Source organism: Brachyistius frenatus, unplaced genomic scaffold (genome assembly GCF_029030835.1).
Source record: "Brachyistius frenatus isolate BFR_SWC_R1_liver_20210118 unplaced genomic scaffold, ASM2903083v1 Contig_3, whole genome shotgun sequence".
In the NCBI taxonomy this organism is placed as follows: Eukaryota; Metazoa; Chordata; class Actinopteri; family Embiotocidae; genus Brachyistius; species Brachyistius frenatus.
The window spans coordinates 1,083,056-1,095,071 of NW_027210602.1; the positions used below are offsets into that span (position 1 = coordinate 1,083,056).

At 39.3% G+C, this 12,016-nt stretch overlaps 2 protein-coding genes across 2 annotated transcripts; both read right to left on the bottom strand.

Annotated features, from left to right (window-relative positions):
• Positions 1–492: 492 nt before the first annotated feature.
• Positions 493–6,517, bottom strand: enoph1 (enolase-phosphatase 1). The gene is made up of 6 exons (XM_069701551.1): positions 5,746–6,517; positions 4,825–4,926; positions 3,686–3,888; positions 2,187–2,319; positions 1,980–2,103; positions 493–1,343 (listed from the first exon to the last, which is right to left on the bottom strand). The coding sequence occupies exons 1-6, from the start codon at positions 5,827–5,829 to the stop codon at positions 1,204–1,206; spliced, it is 786 nt and encodes a 261-aa protein (XP_069557652.1). The 5' UTR covers positions 5,830–6,517; the 3' UTR covers positions 493–1,203.
• Positions 6,518–6,605: 88 nt separating this feature from the next.
• tmem150c (transmembrane protein 150C) lies at positions 6,606–12,012 on the bottom strand. Its single transcript, XM_069701565.1, has 8 exons — positions 10,927–12,012; positions 10,477–10,583; positions 9,746–9,799; positions 9,627–9,662; positions 9,470–9,537; positions 8,940–9,067; positions 8,672–8,849; positions 6,606–7,146 (listed from the first exon to the last, which is right to left on the bottom strand). Exons 2-8 carry the CDS (start codon positions 10,551–10,553, stop codon positions 6,950–6,952), a joined length of 738 nt encoding a protein of 245 aa, XP_069557666.1. The 5' UTR covers positions 10,554–10,583; positions 10,927–12,012; the 3' UTR covers positions 6,606–6,949.
• Between the last annotated feature and the right edge of the window lie 4 nt (positions 12,013–12,016).

Below are 12,016 nucleotides of genomic sequence, written 5' to 3' on the forward strand. Positions count from 1 at the left end.
AATAAATGATTATTGTTCTTTAAGGATGGTTTGAAACACATTTGATTTCTATTTAAAGTGTTCAGCAGGGTGAAGTATCAGTCAGCTGCAGGGTACTTAAATCATTATATTCTGCTGCAGGCATCAGAAAACCCTAAACAATGTTCCTTTTAAACTAATTATATAAAAAGATGTGTTTTTGCAAAAAAGTCACTGTTCTAAATATAATAACGTAGATAATCTCCCATGCATAAAGAGCTTGTTTATGAATTCATGATTACAATTTATCCATAAAAAAAATTACACTCCAGTAAGAAGAAGCAGAGGAATCATTTCACAAAATAATCCAAACAATCCTAAAGGTGTGATTCAATGTCGAATATATTGTCTGTTTGTTTACTTGTGCGTTTCTAGTCGACGTGCGTTTTGTGGTTTTGATTTGAGCGAACTGACCCTTTATCTGCTTTAGACTTACGTTCCGAGTCTTTATCGTGGCTGAAGAAGGAGGCCGACTTCTGTGAGACAAGGCATTTATTGGAAGTACCAACTATGTTTCACACATTAAATCATCAGTTTGGCAATGTTTACATCGTCGTCTTTTTTTTTTTTTTTCTTCTTCCTTTCCAAGACCCACAGTACAGATGAAATAACAGGGATGACACATTTAAATAGACACCGTTTACCTTTAAGGGGATTAAATCGAGACATTCGAACGAGAACTTCCTGTCGGCAGCGCCACCGCAGAGTGCATCTATCACGGCAGTGCTGCTCTCTAAAACACGTCACTGGGTAAGACTTCATACAGGTGCAGAGGGAGGAAACGGTACGAGAACATTTACAAAATGGGGACAAATACAGCTCACGCGCACACTCACATACGGCTGGAAAGTGGCAGTCGAAGACGGTTCAGGTAAAAAGGTGACCTCACTGGTTCCTTCCTTCGGCGCTGCTCGTATCTGCAGCTTCCCGGTCAACCAAGTGGTCCAATGATGCTCCGCTGACATCCGTCTCCAAAACATGTGAAAGACGCTCAGATGGCTGAACTCTTTAACCGTGGAACGAAGAAGGGGGGAGGGGGGGGGGAGGACTCCGGAGTTTCAAAATGGTGGTGGAGGTTGGAGGAGGTGTTGGGGGCGGGAGGGGGGGTTGAAGAGGAGGAGGAGGGAAAAAAGGTTGCTATGAAGCGAGGTCAGAGGAGTCGTCTCCGCCTCCCTCCACTCGGTGTTAAGCTCGTCCTGTGAGCTGCAGCTGGCTGAAGGATGTGATGAGGTTGTAGTGGGCGCTCTCCTCATCCGTCAGCTCCATGTTCCCGGGCCGGACCACCACCACCACGTTCACCCCGGCTTCTTCTGCGGCTTTAGCCTCTGAAACCACAAATCCAACTGTGAATATATACATATAACTATTTATATATATCTATCTATATATATATCTATATAGATATACATACATACATACACACACACACACACACACACACACACCAAACAACAAAAGTATAAAACGCTTCCACAGCAATTTTTATTTATTTATTTATTCTTTTATCTGTCCGACGCGATCGATTAACAAGTGGACAATCTTCCCTCGCTCTCCTTCACCCATTAAGCTCCGCCTTTCGTGAAACAGAGATCGGAGGACGTTAAATTTAACTCCGAGCTGCAAAACGCAGCAGAAATTCTCACCCTGAGCTGGAAAGAAACAGGTGCTCATTAAATTAGGTAAATAGCGTAGATCAAATATTTCCAGCCAAACGCTGCAACCCCAGTTTCACACGGGGTTTTCAGCCATCTACGAGGATTTTGACACGCGTTTCTTTCAGGAGGGGCGGGACGTCCCAAATCGAAGGGAAACACTGTGGATTTTAATCAGTTAAATCGGACATTAATACATTTCATTCGACACTTTTGCAAACCAGTTCAGCCACACAGGAGTCGTCTGCACTGCAGTCGGTGTTTAAGGGACATCTGTGCAATTGCAGAAAGAGAAAAGAACCGGCGTACCTCGGCTGACGTCTGTCAGAAATGTGATTTCCTGAGGCGGACATCCGATCCTCTCTGCGATTCTCTCGTAGCTTTTGCTGTCGACTTTAGCGCCTATACTGGTGTCGAAGTGGCCGTCGAATAGCTGAGGGGAGAAAATAAACCCAACCAGTCAACATCAACAAAAGAGACCTGCGAGGCAGTAAAGTCGGCGAGAGAGGAACTCACCTCTAAAACGTCTCCTTCAACAGAGTATCCAAACAGAAGTTTCTGCGCCTCCACGCTTCCGGAGGAGTAGATGTAGACTTTCAGGCCGAGTCCTCTCCATGTTTTGATGGATGGAACCACGTCCTGGTAGACCCTGTTCACACAGAGCCCGACATCATCAACACATCCCTCATCTTTCACTGACGCACTCCGTTGAGACCTCAAAGATGTCAAAACGTGTCGCGAAGACAGCAGTTTTATATTTACAGGCGCAGAGGGGACAATAAAGCAAAAAAAATAAAACTTTAATTCCAGCTTCTCAGATGGGACAATTGTGCCGATTTTCTTTATTTATGACAGCAAAATGAATCTTTTTAGACTTTTTAGACAAACTAAGCAAACTGAAGCGACATTTTGGCCTCTACGAAATTGTAAATTTCAAACACTAAATGAATATAAACTAGTACATGAATCAGTTATAAAGAATAATCGTTAGTGTCGACCATAACTAAAGAAATAAAAACATAAACACAATATTAATCTCGGTTTTAGAGATCGCGAATGATCTCATCTCAACATATAAACTTTAGTTTAAAAAGGTCTTTAAACGGCGCCGGCATCACGAATAAATGATATGAAAATACTCGCCAGCGAATATTTCACATCAAAACTGATAATGCTGCCAGCGATAGAATAGAAAGTCTTTATTATCATTGTACAAAAATACAATAAAATTAGGAGTGTTACTCCTGACTAGTGCAAACTAAAGAGCAGACAGTTAAAATAGACAAAAAGGATACACCCTATAAATATACAAATACTTAAAAATTAAAAAAAACTTTTCAAAATATTGCACGAGTCAAATTTTTTTTTTTTTTTACACAAGTGAACATTACACCAAAGAATGTCGTAAAAAACAAAAAAAACAAAACAATGACATCTTTAGCGACAGTTTTCTAAAAATAGTTCAAACAGATTCGTGGCAGCTCATTAGCCAGAAAAAAAACATTAGATTCAAAATCCATCTACGTAAAATATATTTTTAATATCAGTTGGTTGATGTTTGTAATTGCTCAGAAAAAATTAAGCACCTTTTCGAAAAAATTAAAATGTCACATTTTTTGACAGAATATTCATATTCAAACCATTCAAACATGCGAATTAATGATACCAAAAAAAAAAAAAAAAAAAAAAAAACGTCGGTGTGTGACGGCCTGAACCTCCAGACTGTTAACGCTATTGAGGACTTTAAGGAATCGGGACGCCTCCTTAAAGACGTCGTCGTTAAAAACAGAAACACGTTCGGCCTCTACGAGATGCTTGTGATCCTAAAAAAAAATAATAATTTTTTTTTTTTTTTTTAATCACCGTACAGGAGCGGTTTGTATTTGACAGGTCAGCACATCCCGTGTGAGCATCAGAACGAAACCCGGACTCCCGTTGTTCACTCATAAACTCTCCGGGACCGGCTGCATCGATCGGCGTTCTTAAGACGGAGGAAAATGATCAAGCGTACTTACTCGCCTTTGATTCTCCCCGAAGAGTAAGCCGCCCTCCACATGTGACCTTGGAGCTGCTTGAGTGCCGTGGACTTCCTGTCGGCCGCCATCTGCCACATCACGTTATCCACCACCTCCCTGATGGCCTTCTCCTCGTCGGTGTGGACCGTCTGGTCCACGGCGTGGACGGGACACGACCGGTTCTGTCTCATGTCCTCCTCAATCTGCAGGGACAGACGGGCTTTTGATTAAAAGGAAGATTTACGGCGTGTTTGGAGGAGGGGGGGGGGGGCATGGATGATAATGTGAATTAAAATGTAGAGAAGTCACAAAAAGGGAGTCAAGAGTCTTTTAAGATTTCATCCTCTGGTTTAAAGAGACGTCTTTCAGGTGGTTTTATATTCATATTTTGTCTCCTACAGGTGTCTTTTATACAACAACAAAAACAAAACACAGAAATTTTAAATGCAGCTGTATAAATATTTCCCCGCTGGCTTTAAGTCTGAATACTTGGAGCAAAATAAAGAAATATATTAGCAGAAATTTGCACCTCACCACGTTAAATATAAATTAAAAAAATACTAAAAAGGTCAAATTTAGGCCTTTCAGCTGTAAATTGAGTGAGTTTTCATTTCTTTTTAGTGAAATGTATAGAAGAAATTTAAATATTTTATACATATTTTTACACAGTTTTAGAGGACTGGAAGCAAACGGATGAATTAAAAATAAAACTTAAACTGATCGTGTTGTATTTCACTGCAAATACTTTTAATTGAATACATCAATCCCATCATCTGTGCAATTACCCAGCAAAAATATAATATGGAATGAATGAACTTGTATTATTAGATGATTAACACAAATTCTTCCCCAACTACCAATCATTTTTAAAGCAAAAACGCAAAATAATGTTGTTGTTTTTTAAACGTGAATATTTATTGTTTTTCATCTATTCAAATATTAAACTTAATATCTTTGTGTTTCAGACAGTTGTTTGGACATTTGATCAGGATGAACATGAATTAATTGTTAATGTAAAAATGAATTAGCTGCAGCCCAGATACACAGCTTAACTTCCTTTTCGTTCACTGAACTGCTCAGAGATTTTTCTGAGCGATGAATTCGATTCTGTCCGTGGCGAATTGAAAACGCGCGTTTACCTGTTTCTTTAGGAGGTGAACATCCTGTTTGCACTCGTCTTCCTCCCAGTGAGAGGACAGGTAATCCTCCAGATGCTCCCTGATGTACGGAAATAAAATATCCTGGAAACCACAACGTGGATGAAGAAATAAACAACAATGAATCAGACACGAAATTCAGAGCTTTGTATTTATAGACTGAAAAATACTCCCACTTCTTTTTCATGTGCTCTTCCTTTATTGATTGTTTTATGGTGTTTAACACACAATAAAGAGCCTTTTAGTGAGTATTTCCCCACGTTAAGTGTTATGCTGCGTTCACGTCATGTGGGAAGACATGGGATGGGCGGTGAGAGAGAGAACCGGGCTCCGTGTTGACGACTTCAAACAACTTTAATCAGCTGCATGACGTCATTGCCAGCTGCACTTGAGACTTAAAAATACCGACTATTGGAAATCAATCACTTTATTGATTAAATGAGTGTTTAATTAGCACACGTTGAAGGACGAATCTGACCTGAAGTCATCTGTTTTTCCCACACAATTCCGTATTATAAAGCCCGAAGTTGAATATATTTACATCCTCATTACGCTCAGTTGTAATTATGACGTGAATCCTGACGTGAACGTTTGGAAAGTCGTAATTCCGACATCACGTGAACGCAGCATAGCGTTTGTTTCTTCCCAGATGGTCAGTCCGGTTATAAAACGCCAATATCGCGGAATTAACAAGTAAACGGAGCAACGAAATAAACTCCGTAAATAAAGAAAATCAGCGTTAAATTGAGCTGTACCTCTGCTCCGTGTCCACAATGGTCAAAGAGTCAAGCTACGCTAGTTTAGCCGTCTGCTACCGAAAAACTGTGCACATCTAACGAACACTGCAATTCAGTTCAGGCGTGGATTTAATACGCAGTGTTAAGCGTGTGCGATATAACTCACCTTTACAAACGTGATTGGTGTGGTCGTGCCTTCGATATCCAGTAAGAGCGCACTGGTGCAGGCAGGGACAGGAACAGAGGCCATTTTTTTTTTTTTTTTTTTTTTGTGGGGAGAGTCTGCAGCTGCTTTCGTTAGTCGACGTTAGCCTCGTTAGCAGCACCACCGGGGTGTGTGAGAGCCGGGGCAGCGGCGCCGGTCCGGTCCGGTCCGGTCCGGTCCGAGCTGGTTCCTCCGAGCCGGGCGGAGCGGAGCAAAGACGATGTACGCGCTGAGAAATGGAGCTGGGTGTCGTTGGCCACTAGCTGTCTGTCCGCGCCATCAGACCGCAGCTAAACTGACACAGAGCGGCGACGAGCGCACATGGTCAGCAGCGACAGTTCAGCCTCCGGAACAGAAGGTGGCGCCACTGAGGATTTATAGTATTTATACAGCAGGAAATAACAAGCCGGGAGTAAATATTAAAATAAATAAATAACTTTACAAAATAAAATATCGACTTTTTAGAATGACAGAACAGTATACACATGCTTTATATATGCGGAGAAAATAAATATATTATGAGTACAGGCCGGCTTAAATTCAACAAAATAAAAAAATAAATAAAGAAGTACACTAAATGCAGTGTTAGCAGTGCTGGGATATAACTACCTTTACTCAAGTACTGTACATGAGTACAATTTCAAAGTATTTTTACTTGAGTATTTCCATTTCACGCAACTGCAACTTTATACTTGTATTCCAGAGCAAAATCTATACTGCTTTTTTTTTAACGTTATTATTACGACCATCCCCAGTGAACCACATTTTCAGTTCAGTGCTGCATAAGGAAATGCACAAAAAATATCATGGAAAAACGAGCATTCCTTCTTCATAATGTTTATTTCTCCTGGTATCAAATGTTTTGATAAAACAGGAATACACTTCTTGACTCCCTTTATTTTTAACATTCTACCATCTGCATTAAGAGGTTGTTCAATTCACTGATATCAGATTTTTTTTTTTTTGATGTGCCATTTGAAACAAATCTCGCGTAGATTAAAAAAAAAAATGTAGCATTCAAAAAAATGTGTGCAAGAAGTGTTGGAAACACTGGTCTAACTCACTGGAGTGAGACATATTTACAACTTCCTCGGGGGAGGGGGGGGAATAAATACATCTTGCAATCAGACCTGAGGATGTTTGAACATGAGCCTGCGTGACTCCTCTACAGCTGCTCCAGCTGCTGCATGGACTCTTCTAAATAAAGGACGGGACGCTCGGAGGCTTCTGAGCACGCTACGTTGAAGCTGCTGTGATGAAACTCGAGGGCAAACGTGCTGATGAAGATGAGGAGTAACATGACCTGCGCCCACTGGCAGCGGGCGGCGTGTATGTGGAAGCGCAGATACATCAGGGAGAAGTCTGCACAGGGGGGTTAAGGATGAAGACGTGAAAATGGGGGATGGAAAGAGAACCTGGCAACCCGGGAGATGATACCGCAGGCTCGCAGTCTGCTGTCACAGTCATCATTTAGTTTAATGTGGGATTTACTTACAGAACAGAGCAGAAACTAATAGAGAGCAGAGGGAGAAAGTTTTTCACTTGGACAGCTACGAAATCATTTTTGATTGGCTGGTACAGTATCAATTAGAGCAATTAAAGTGCTTAAATGGAGGAAATAATATAATTTTAGACCAAAGTCCACAGGAAAATACATTTCTAAAAGATTAATGAATTTAAACGAATAATAAAATGACAAAAGGAATTAAAAATAGCGTGGAACTGATGAGAAAACCCCAAAATAATAGAAAGATAGATAAAATAGATTTTTAACCAACCATTTTTTAACAGAGGCAGGCTAGTTGTGTCCAAATAATAAGTTGATTAATTTAAAAAAAAAAAACGGATTATTCTGTCATTTTTCAAGATAAAATGCTAAACATGAGCTCGTTCTAGATTAGATTAGATTAGACTTTATTAATCCCACAGTGGGGAAATTTTGTCATCACAGCAGCATGTACACAGTATGAACAAATTTACAAATACGTATGAAATAAACGAAATAAGATAGATAAAAAAAATATTATTTTAGAAAGCAATGAAAGAATAAATACACAGAGACTATATACACAAAAACAAATTAAATTAAATTAAATAAAGATTAAAAAAAATAGAGTTTGGACGATGACAGGTGCTGTGGAATAAAATGACCAGTGCAACATTATTTTATTGTGGTGTTGAAAAGTCTTGACTGCTGTCGGAACAAACAACCTGCGGTCGCGCTCTTTCCAGCACTGAGGGAGCTTCTCAGATGTTGAGTTGCTGCTTTTTGTTGTCTAATGTGACTATAAACTGAATTTGTCAGGGATTCGAACTGTTGGTCGGACAAAACAAACAATCTGAAGACGTCACGTAGGCTGTAGGGAGTTCTCACTTCCCTCAGACATTTTGGAGACCAAACAATTCGATTATTTGAGAAAATGATTTACAGATTAATCAGTAATGAAATAATGAGTTAGTTGCATCTTTAAATTGTTTTATGACGATAAGGTTAGGTTAGGTTAGGTAGTTACTTTATTAATCCCAGAGGGGACATTTTTTCGCTACAGCAGCATACAGGAAGCAATAAGATAATAATAGAATAATTGATTTTATCTATTATTTGCTGCTTTTCAGTGTTTTACGTGAAAACATTTAGGCTCCATGTTTGAGATATTTAATAGAGTAAATCTGTCTAAATAGTTTATATTTTGCGGAATTTAATTTGCTATAGTTAAGTATTTCTGCACATTTGTTGTAGTAAATAATAAAAAATAAAAAAAAGATTTGCCTTCTGGTTGGATACAAACCTGTACTTTGTTGGCTCGGTACTTCTGTAAATGAATACAGTTAAATCTCATCACTGAATGTGAGCTTTCCTCTGTAGAACAGGTGAGTAAAAGGATACTGAAAATCATGCAGACGGTGATGGATGCAGACAACAGGAAGCGAACTGCAGCGGCCCTCCTGCCCTCATTCCTCAGGTTCACTCTCAGGGTGATGTAGGACTGGACCCAGCAGAAGGCCAGGCCCGGTACGAACGTCAGCCCGCTGCCCCAGTTATGAATCCTCTCCTGAGTGAACAACTGAAACCAAAACCAGCCAGTTAACTCGCTCTGGAAGTGAACCTGCAGGTGAGTTTGTCCGCACGCTGAACTTGTCTGCGGTCACATTACCTGGAAGTTTCCTACGATTGTCATTCCAAAGCAGGCGACGGAGAACACCACCAGACTGCAGACGTTCAGCCACGGTTTGTCGACTTTGTTTCTCAGCTGAACGTATCTGAGGACGGCAATAACGAACCCTGAAATAAAAAAAGAAAAGAAATCGAAAACATTTTGTTTGAAAATAATATTATCCGTATTTTCAAGCATTAAAAGATTTGCCACCAAATTCCATAAAAAAAGACTAAATTTGGGTCTTTTCTGTGAATCCAAAGCCTGATCTGAACTCCATCTTTATACTGGGTCACATGTTGCTTCATGACCATAAACACACACTGCAGTTTGTTTAATCCCACATATACAATCCAGTTTCCTAAAATATAGTCCTCAACAAATGCACTATTTTCTTCTGTATGAGAGAACGTTTGCTGGCAGTTCTAGAAATGATCTGGTCTTTTTTTTTGTTCCAAGTAAAACTATGTTAATAGCTGTGTTTACCTGTGCTGGATATTGTATTATAACACGATCAACTCTTCCATTACCTCCAAACGCCGCCAGGTTCATGACCTCGCTGAAGATGCAGCTGACAGGTGGAAAGTTTCCTGCGATACTGAGGAGAGAAATTAATATTTGTTCTTCTAAAATCAAAAACACTCAACATAGAAAATGTGATTTAGAAATAGAGAGGACAGTAAGTACCTAATGTAGGGAGGATACATGCTTCCATTTCTTATCCTGAAACAAATAATAAGTGAGCGTTATAAAAAAAAAAACATTAAAATTACTACCTGTAGTTTATAATATAGTTGAATTCATACCTGTACTGTGAAGTCAGAGGAGTTATGTTCTCATAATAAACAGCTATGAAGTATCTGAAATGGACCCACAGACATACACGTGTCAAATAATAAATAATCATAATATTTATCTTTAATTATAGAGTACTTTGCTAAACTTACATTACAAAGTGTTTCACACTAAAGCCATGAAATGATACACTACAGTACTGACCATGTCAGATAACCGTAAAACAAGTACAACAATCACAGAATGAAACAACATGAAATGTGGACAATTGAAATCAACTAAAATCAGGAAAATCTTCCACCGCTGTGTTTTTGTTTCATGTAGTTTGTCTTTGCAGTCGTTTTGCATCTCTTTGTAGCCACTTTTGTGTCAATTTTCATATTTCTGTCGTAGTTGTTGTCATTTTAAGTTTCGATATGATAATTGTGTGTCACTCTTTGTAGAACTTATTTATGTTTTTGTAATACTTGGGTCTTTTTGTAGTCATTTTGCATCTTGCTGTAGTTGTTCTGCGTCTTTATAATTAGTCAGATTTAATCACACAGGCTGCAATTCCTCAAGATGTCTCTTCATTTCTGTCTATGTAGTCATTTTTTAATCTTTATAGTCGTTATACGTCTTTTCTTTTTTTTTTTTGGTGATTTCGTGTCTCTGTTGTAGTTTTTTTTTGTGTCTTTTGTGTCATCTTATGTTTCTTTTTAGTGTATAAGGTAACGGTGGTGTTAAAATGAGCAGAGCTTACACCAGCCAGAGTCCAGCCGCGACGCACACGGAGTAGACGGGAGGCAGAACAGCCCAGGACATCCTGCAGGTCCACATCTACTCAGTTTGTGTCTCCGTAGACAAGACCTGTAAGTTATGATGTAGATTTTTTTTAAATGAAAATATTTGCATATTTATAGTCAATTTAAGAATTTCTAACCAGGTAATTTTTTTTTTTTTTTAAAAAGGAAAGAAAAGAAAATCATCTGTATTTAAAGGTGAATCTTTATCTTTATTAGATAACGCAAAAATATTGTACAACACGAAATTATAGATACGTAGAAACACCTCGTGGTCGATCTGTAACGTTTTGATTAGGTGGTTCCTGAATAAAGTAATACCGGAAGTGGGCTGTTTAACAGCGACAGACGGTTACGGTACAACACAAGATGGCTGCACGTGTCCTCAAACATGGGCTGTAAACGTGTACCTGTCGCTGAGGATCACACTGAGGATCTCACTCCCTGAGGTGGATAACGTCCCAACAGGACCTCCGCGGCTCAGTTTGACGGGCGGAGACCGGAAACACCGTCAGCTTCGCCAACTGCAACTTTCTGTCGTCCGACCTCACTTTATCTTCATGATCTGCGTTTGCCATCTGTCACACATGTCGGTAACATCCACTAAAATATTCTTCCTCATGCTGCTGAAGAGTGTGGTGGTGACGTTTTTGGCATGTATGAGAGCCACGCATGCCCTTCAAAATAAAAGCGCGCCGTTGCGCGTACATAAATACACGGACGGACCGAGAAACAATGAGGCCGCAGGGCACTGATATGTAAAAGGGCCCCATCCCTCCGTCTTTGTAGTCATTTAGCTTTTATTTGTTATTGTTTTGAGTCCCTATGTAGTCTATTTGTGTGTCTTTGTGGTCGTTTCCATCCTTTTGTAGTCGGTTGAATCTGTTGTGATTGTTTTACATCCCGTCATACTAATTTCACATCTCTTTGTGGTTGTTGTGTTTCTTTGTAGTCATTTTGCACCCTAGTAATTTTGATCTCTATGTGGTCATTTTCTTGTCTTTTTGCATCTGTTTGTAGTTATTTTGTGACTCCTTGTGGTTATTTTTTAGTCATTTGTGTCTTTTTGTGCTCATTTTCCTGTAATTTTGCATCCTTTTGTTGTAGTTTTATCACTTTATAGACATGTTGCATTCTTTTGCAGTTGGGTCTTTTTGTTGTCATTTTGCTTTTCTCTGTGGTTGTTTTATGTCGATTAGTGGTTGTTTGCATCCTTTTGTAGTCAGTTGATTCTCTTGTGCTTGTCTCATTTCCCATCATACTAATTTTCACGTCTGTTTGTGGTGGTGTTACATATCTTTGTGGTCATTTTGAGTCTCTTTCTCGTAATTTTGTATTCATTTGGGCCTCCTTGTGGTCATTTTCTTGTAATTCTGCATCCTTTTATATTCATTATATCGCTCTATAGACATTTTGCATCCTAAGGGTGCTGTTGAGAGACTGAGAGCCACACTGGGATCAAACATTTTAAATAAGCCCCAGATTTTCAGGTATCGGTTG

Bases quoted from the DNA above. Each gene is read 5' to 3' on its own strand.
- enoph1 (XM_069701551.1), bottom strand. From the start codon at position 5,829: ATGGCCTCTGTTCCTGTCCCTGCCTGCACCAGTGCGCTCTTACTGGAT. The intron at 3,889-4,824 runs GTAAACGCGCGT...CTGTCCCTGCAG, and splicing joins TTCACCTCCTAAAGAAACAG to ATTGAGGAGGACATGAGACA. The intron at 2,104-2,186 runs GTGAGTTCCTCT...TTCTCCCCTCAG, and splicing joins TTGAAGGAGACGTTTTAGAG to CTATTCGACGGCCACTTCGA.
- tmem150c (XM_069701565.1), bottom strand. From the start codon at position 10,553: ATGTGGACCTGCAGGATGTCCTGGGCTGTTCTGCCTCCCGTCTACTCC. The intron at 9,538-9,626 runs GTACTTACTGTC...TTCTCTCCTCAG, and splicing joins ATGTATCCTCCCTACATTAG to TATCGCAGGAAACTTTCCAC. The intron at 7,147-8,671 runs GTATCCTTTTAC...CCCCCTGTGCAG, and splicing joins CACCGTCTGCATGATTTTCA to ACTTCTCCCTGATGTATCTG.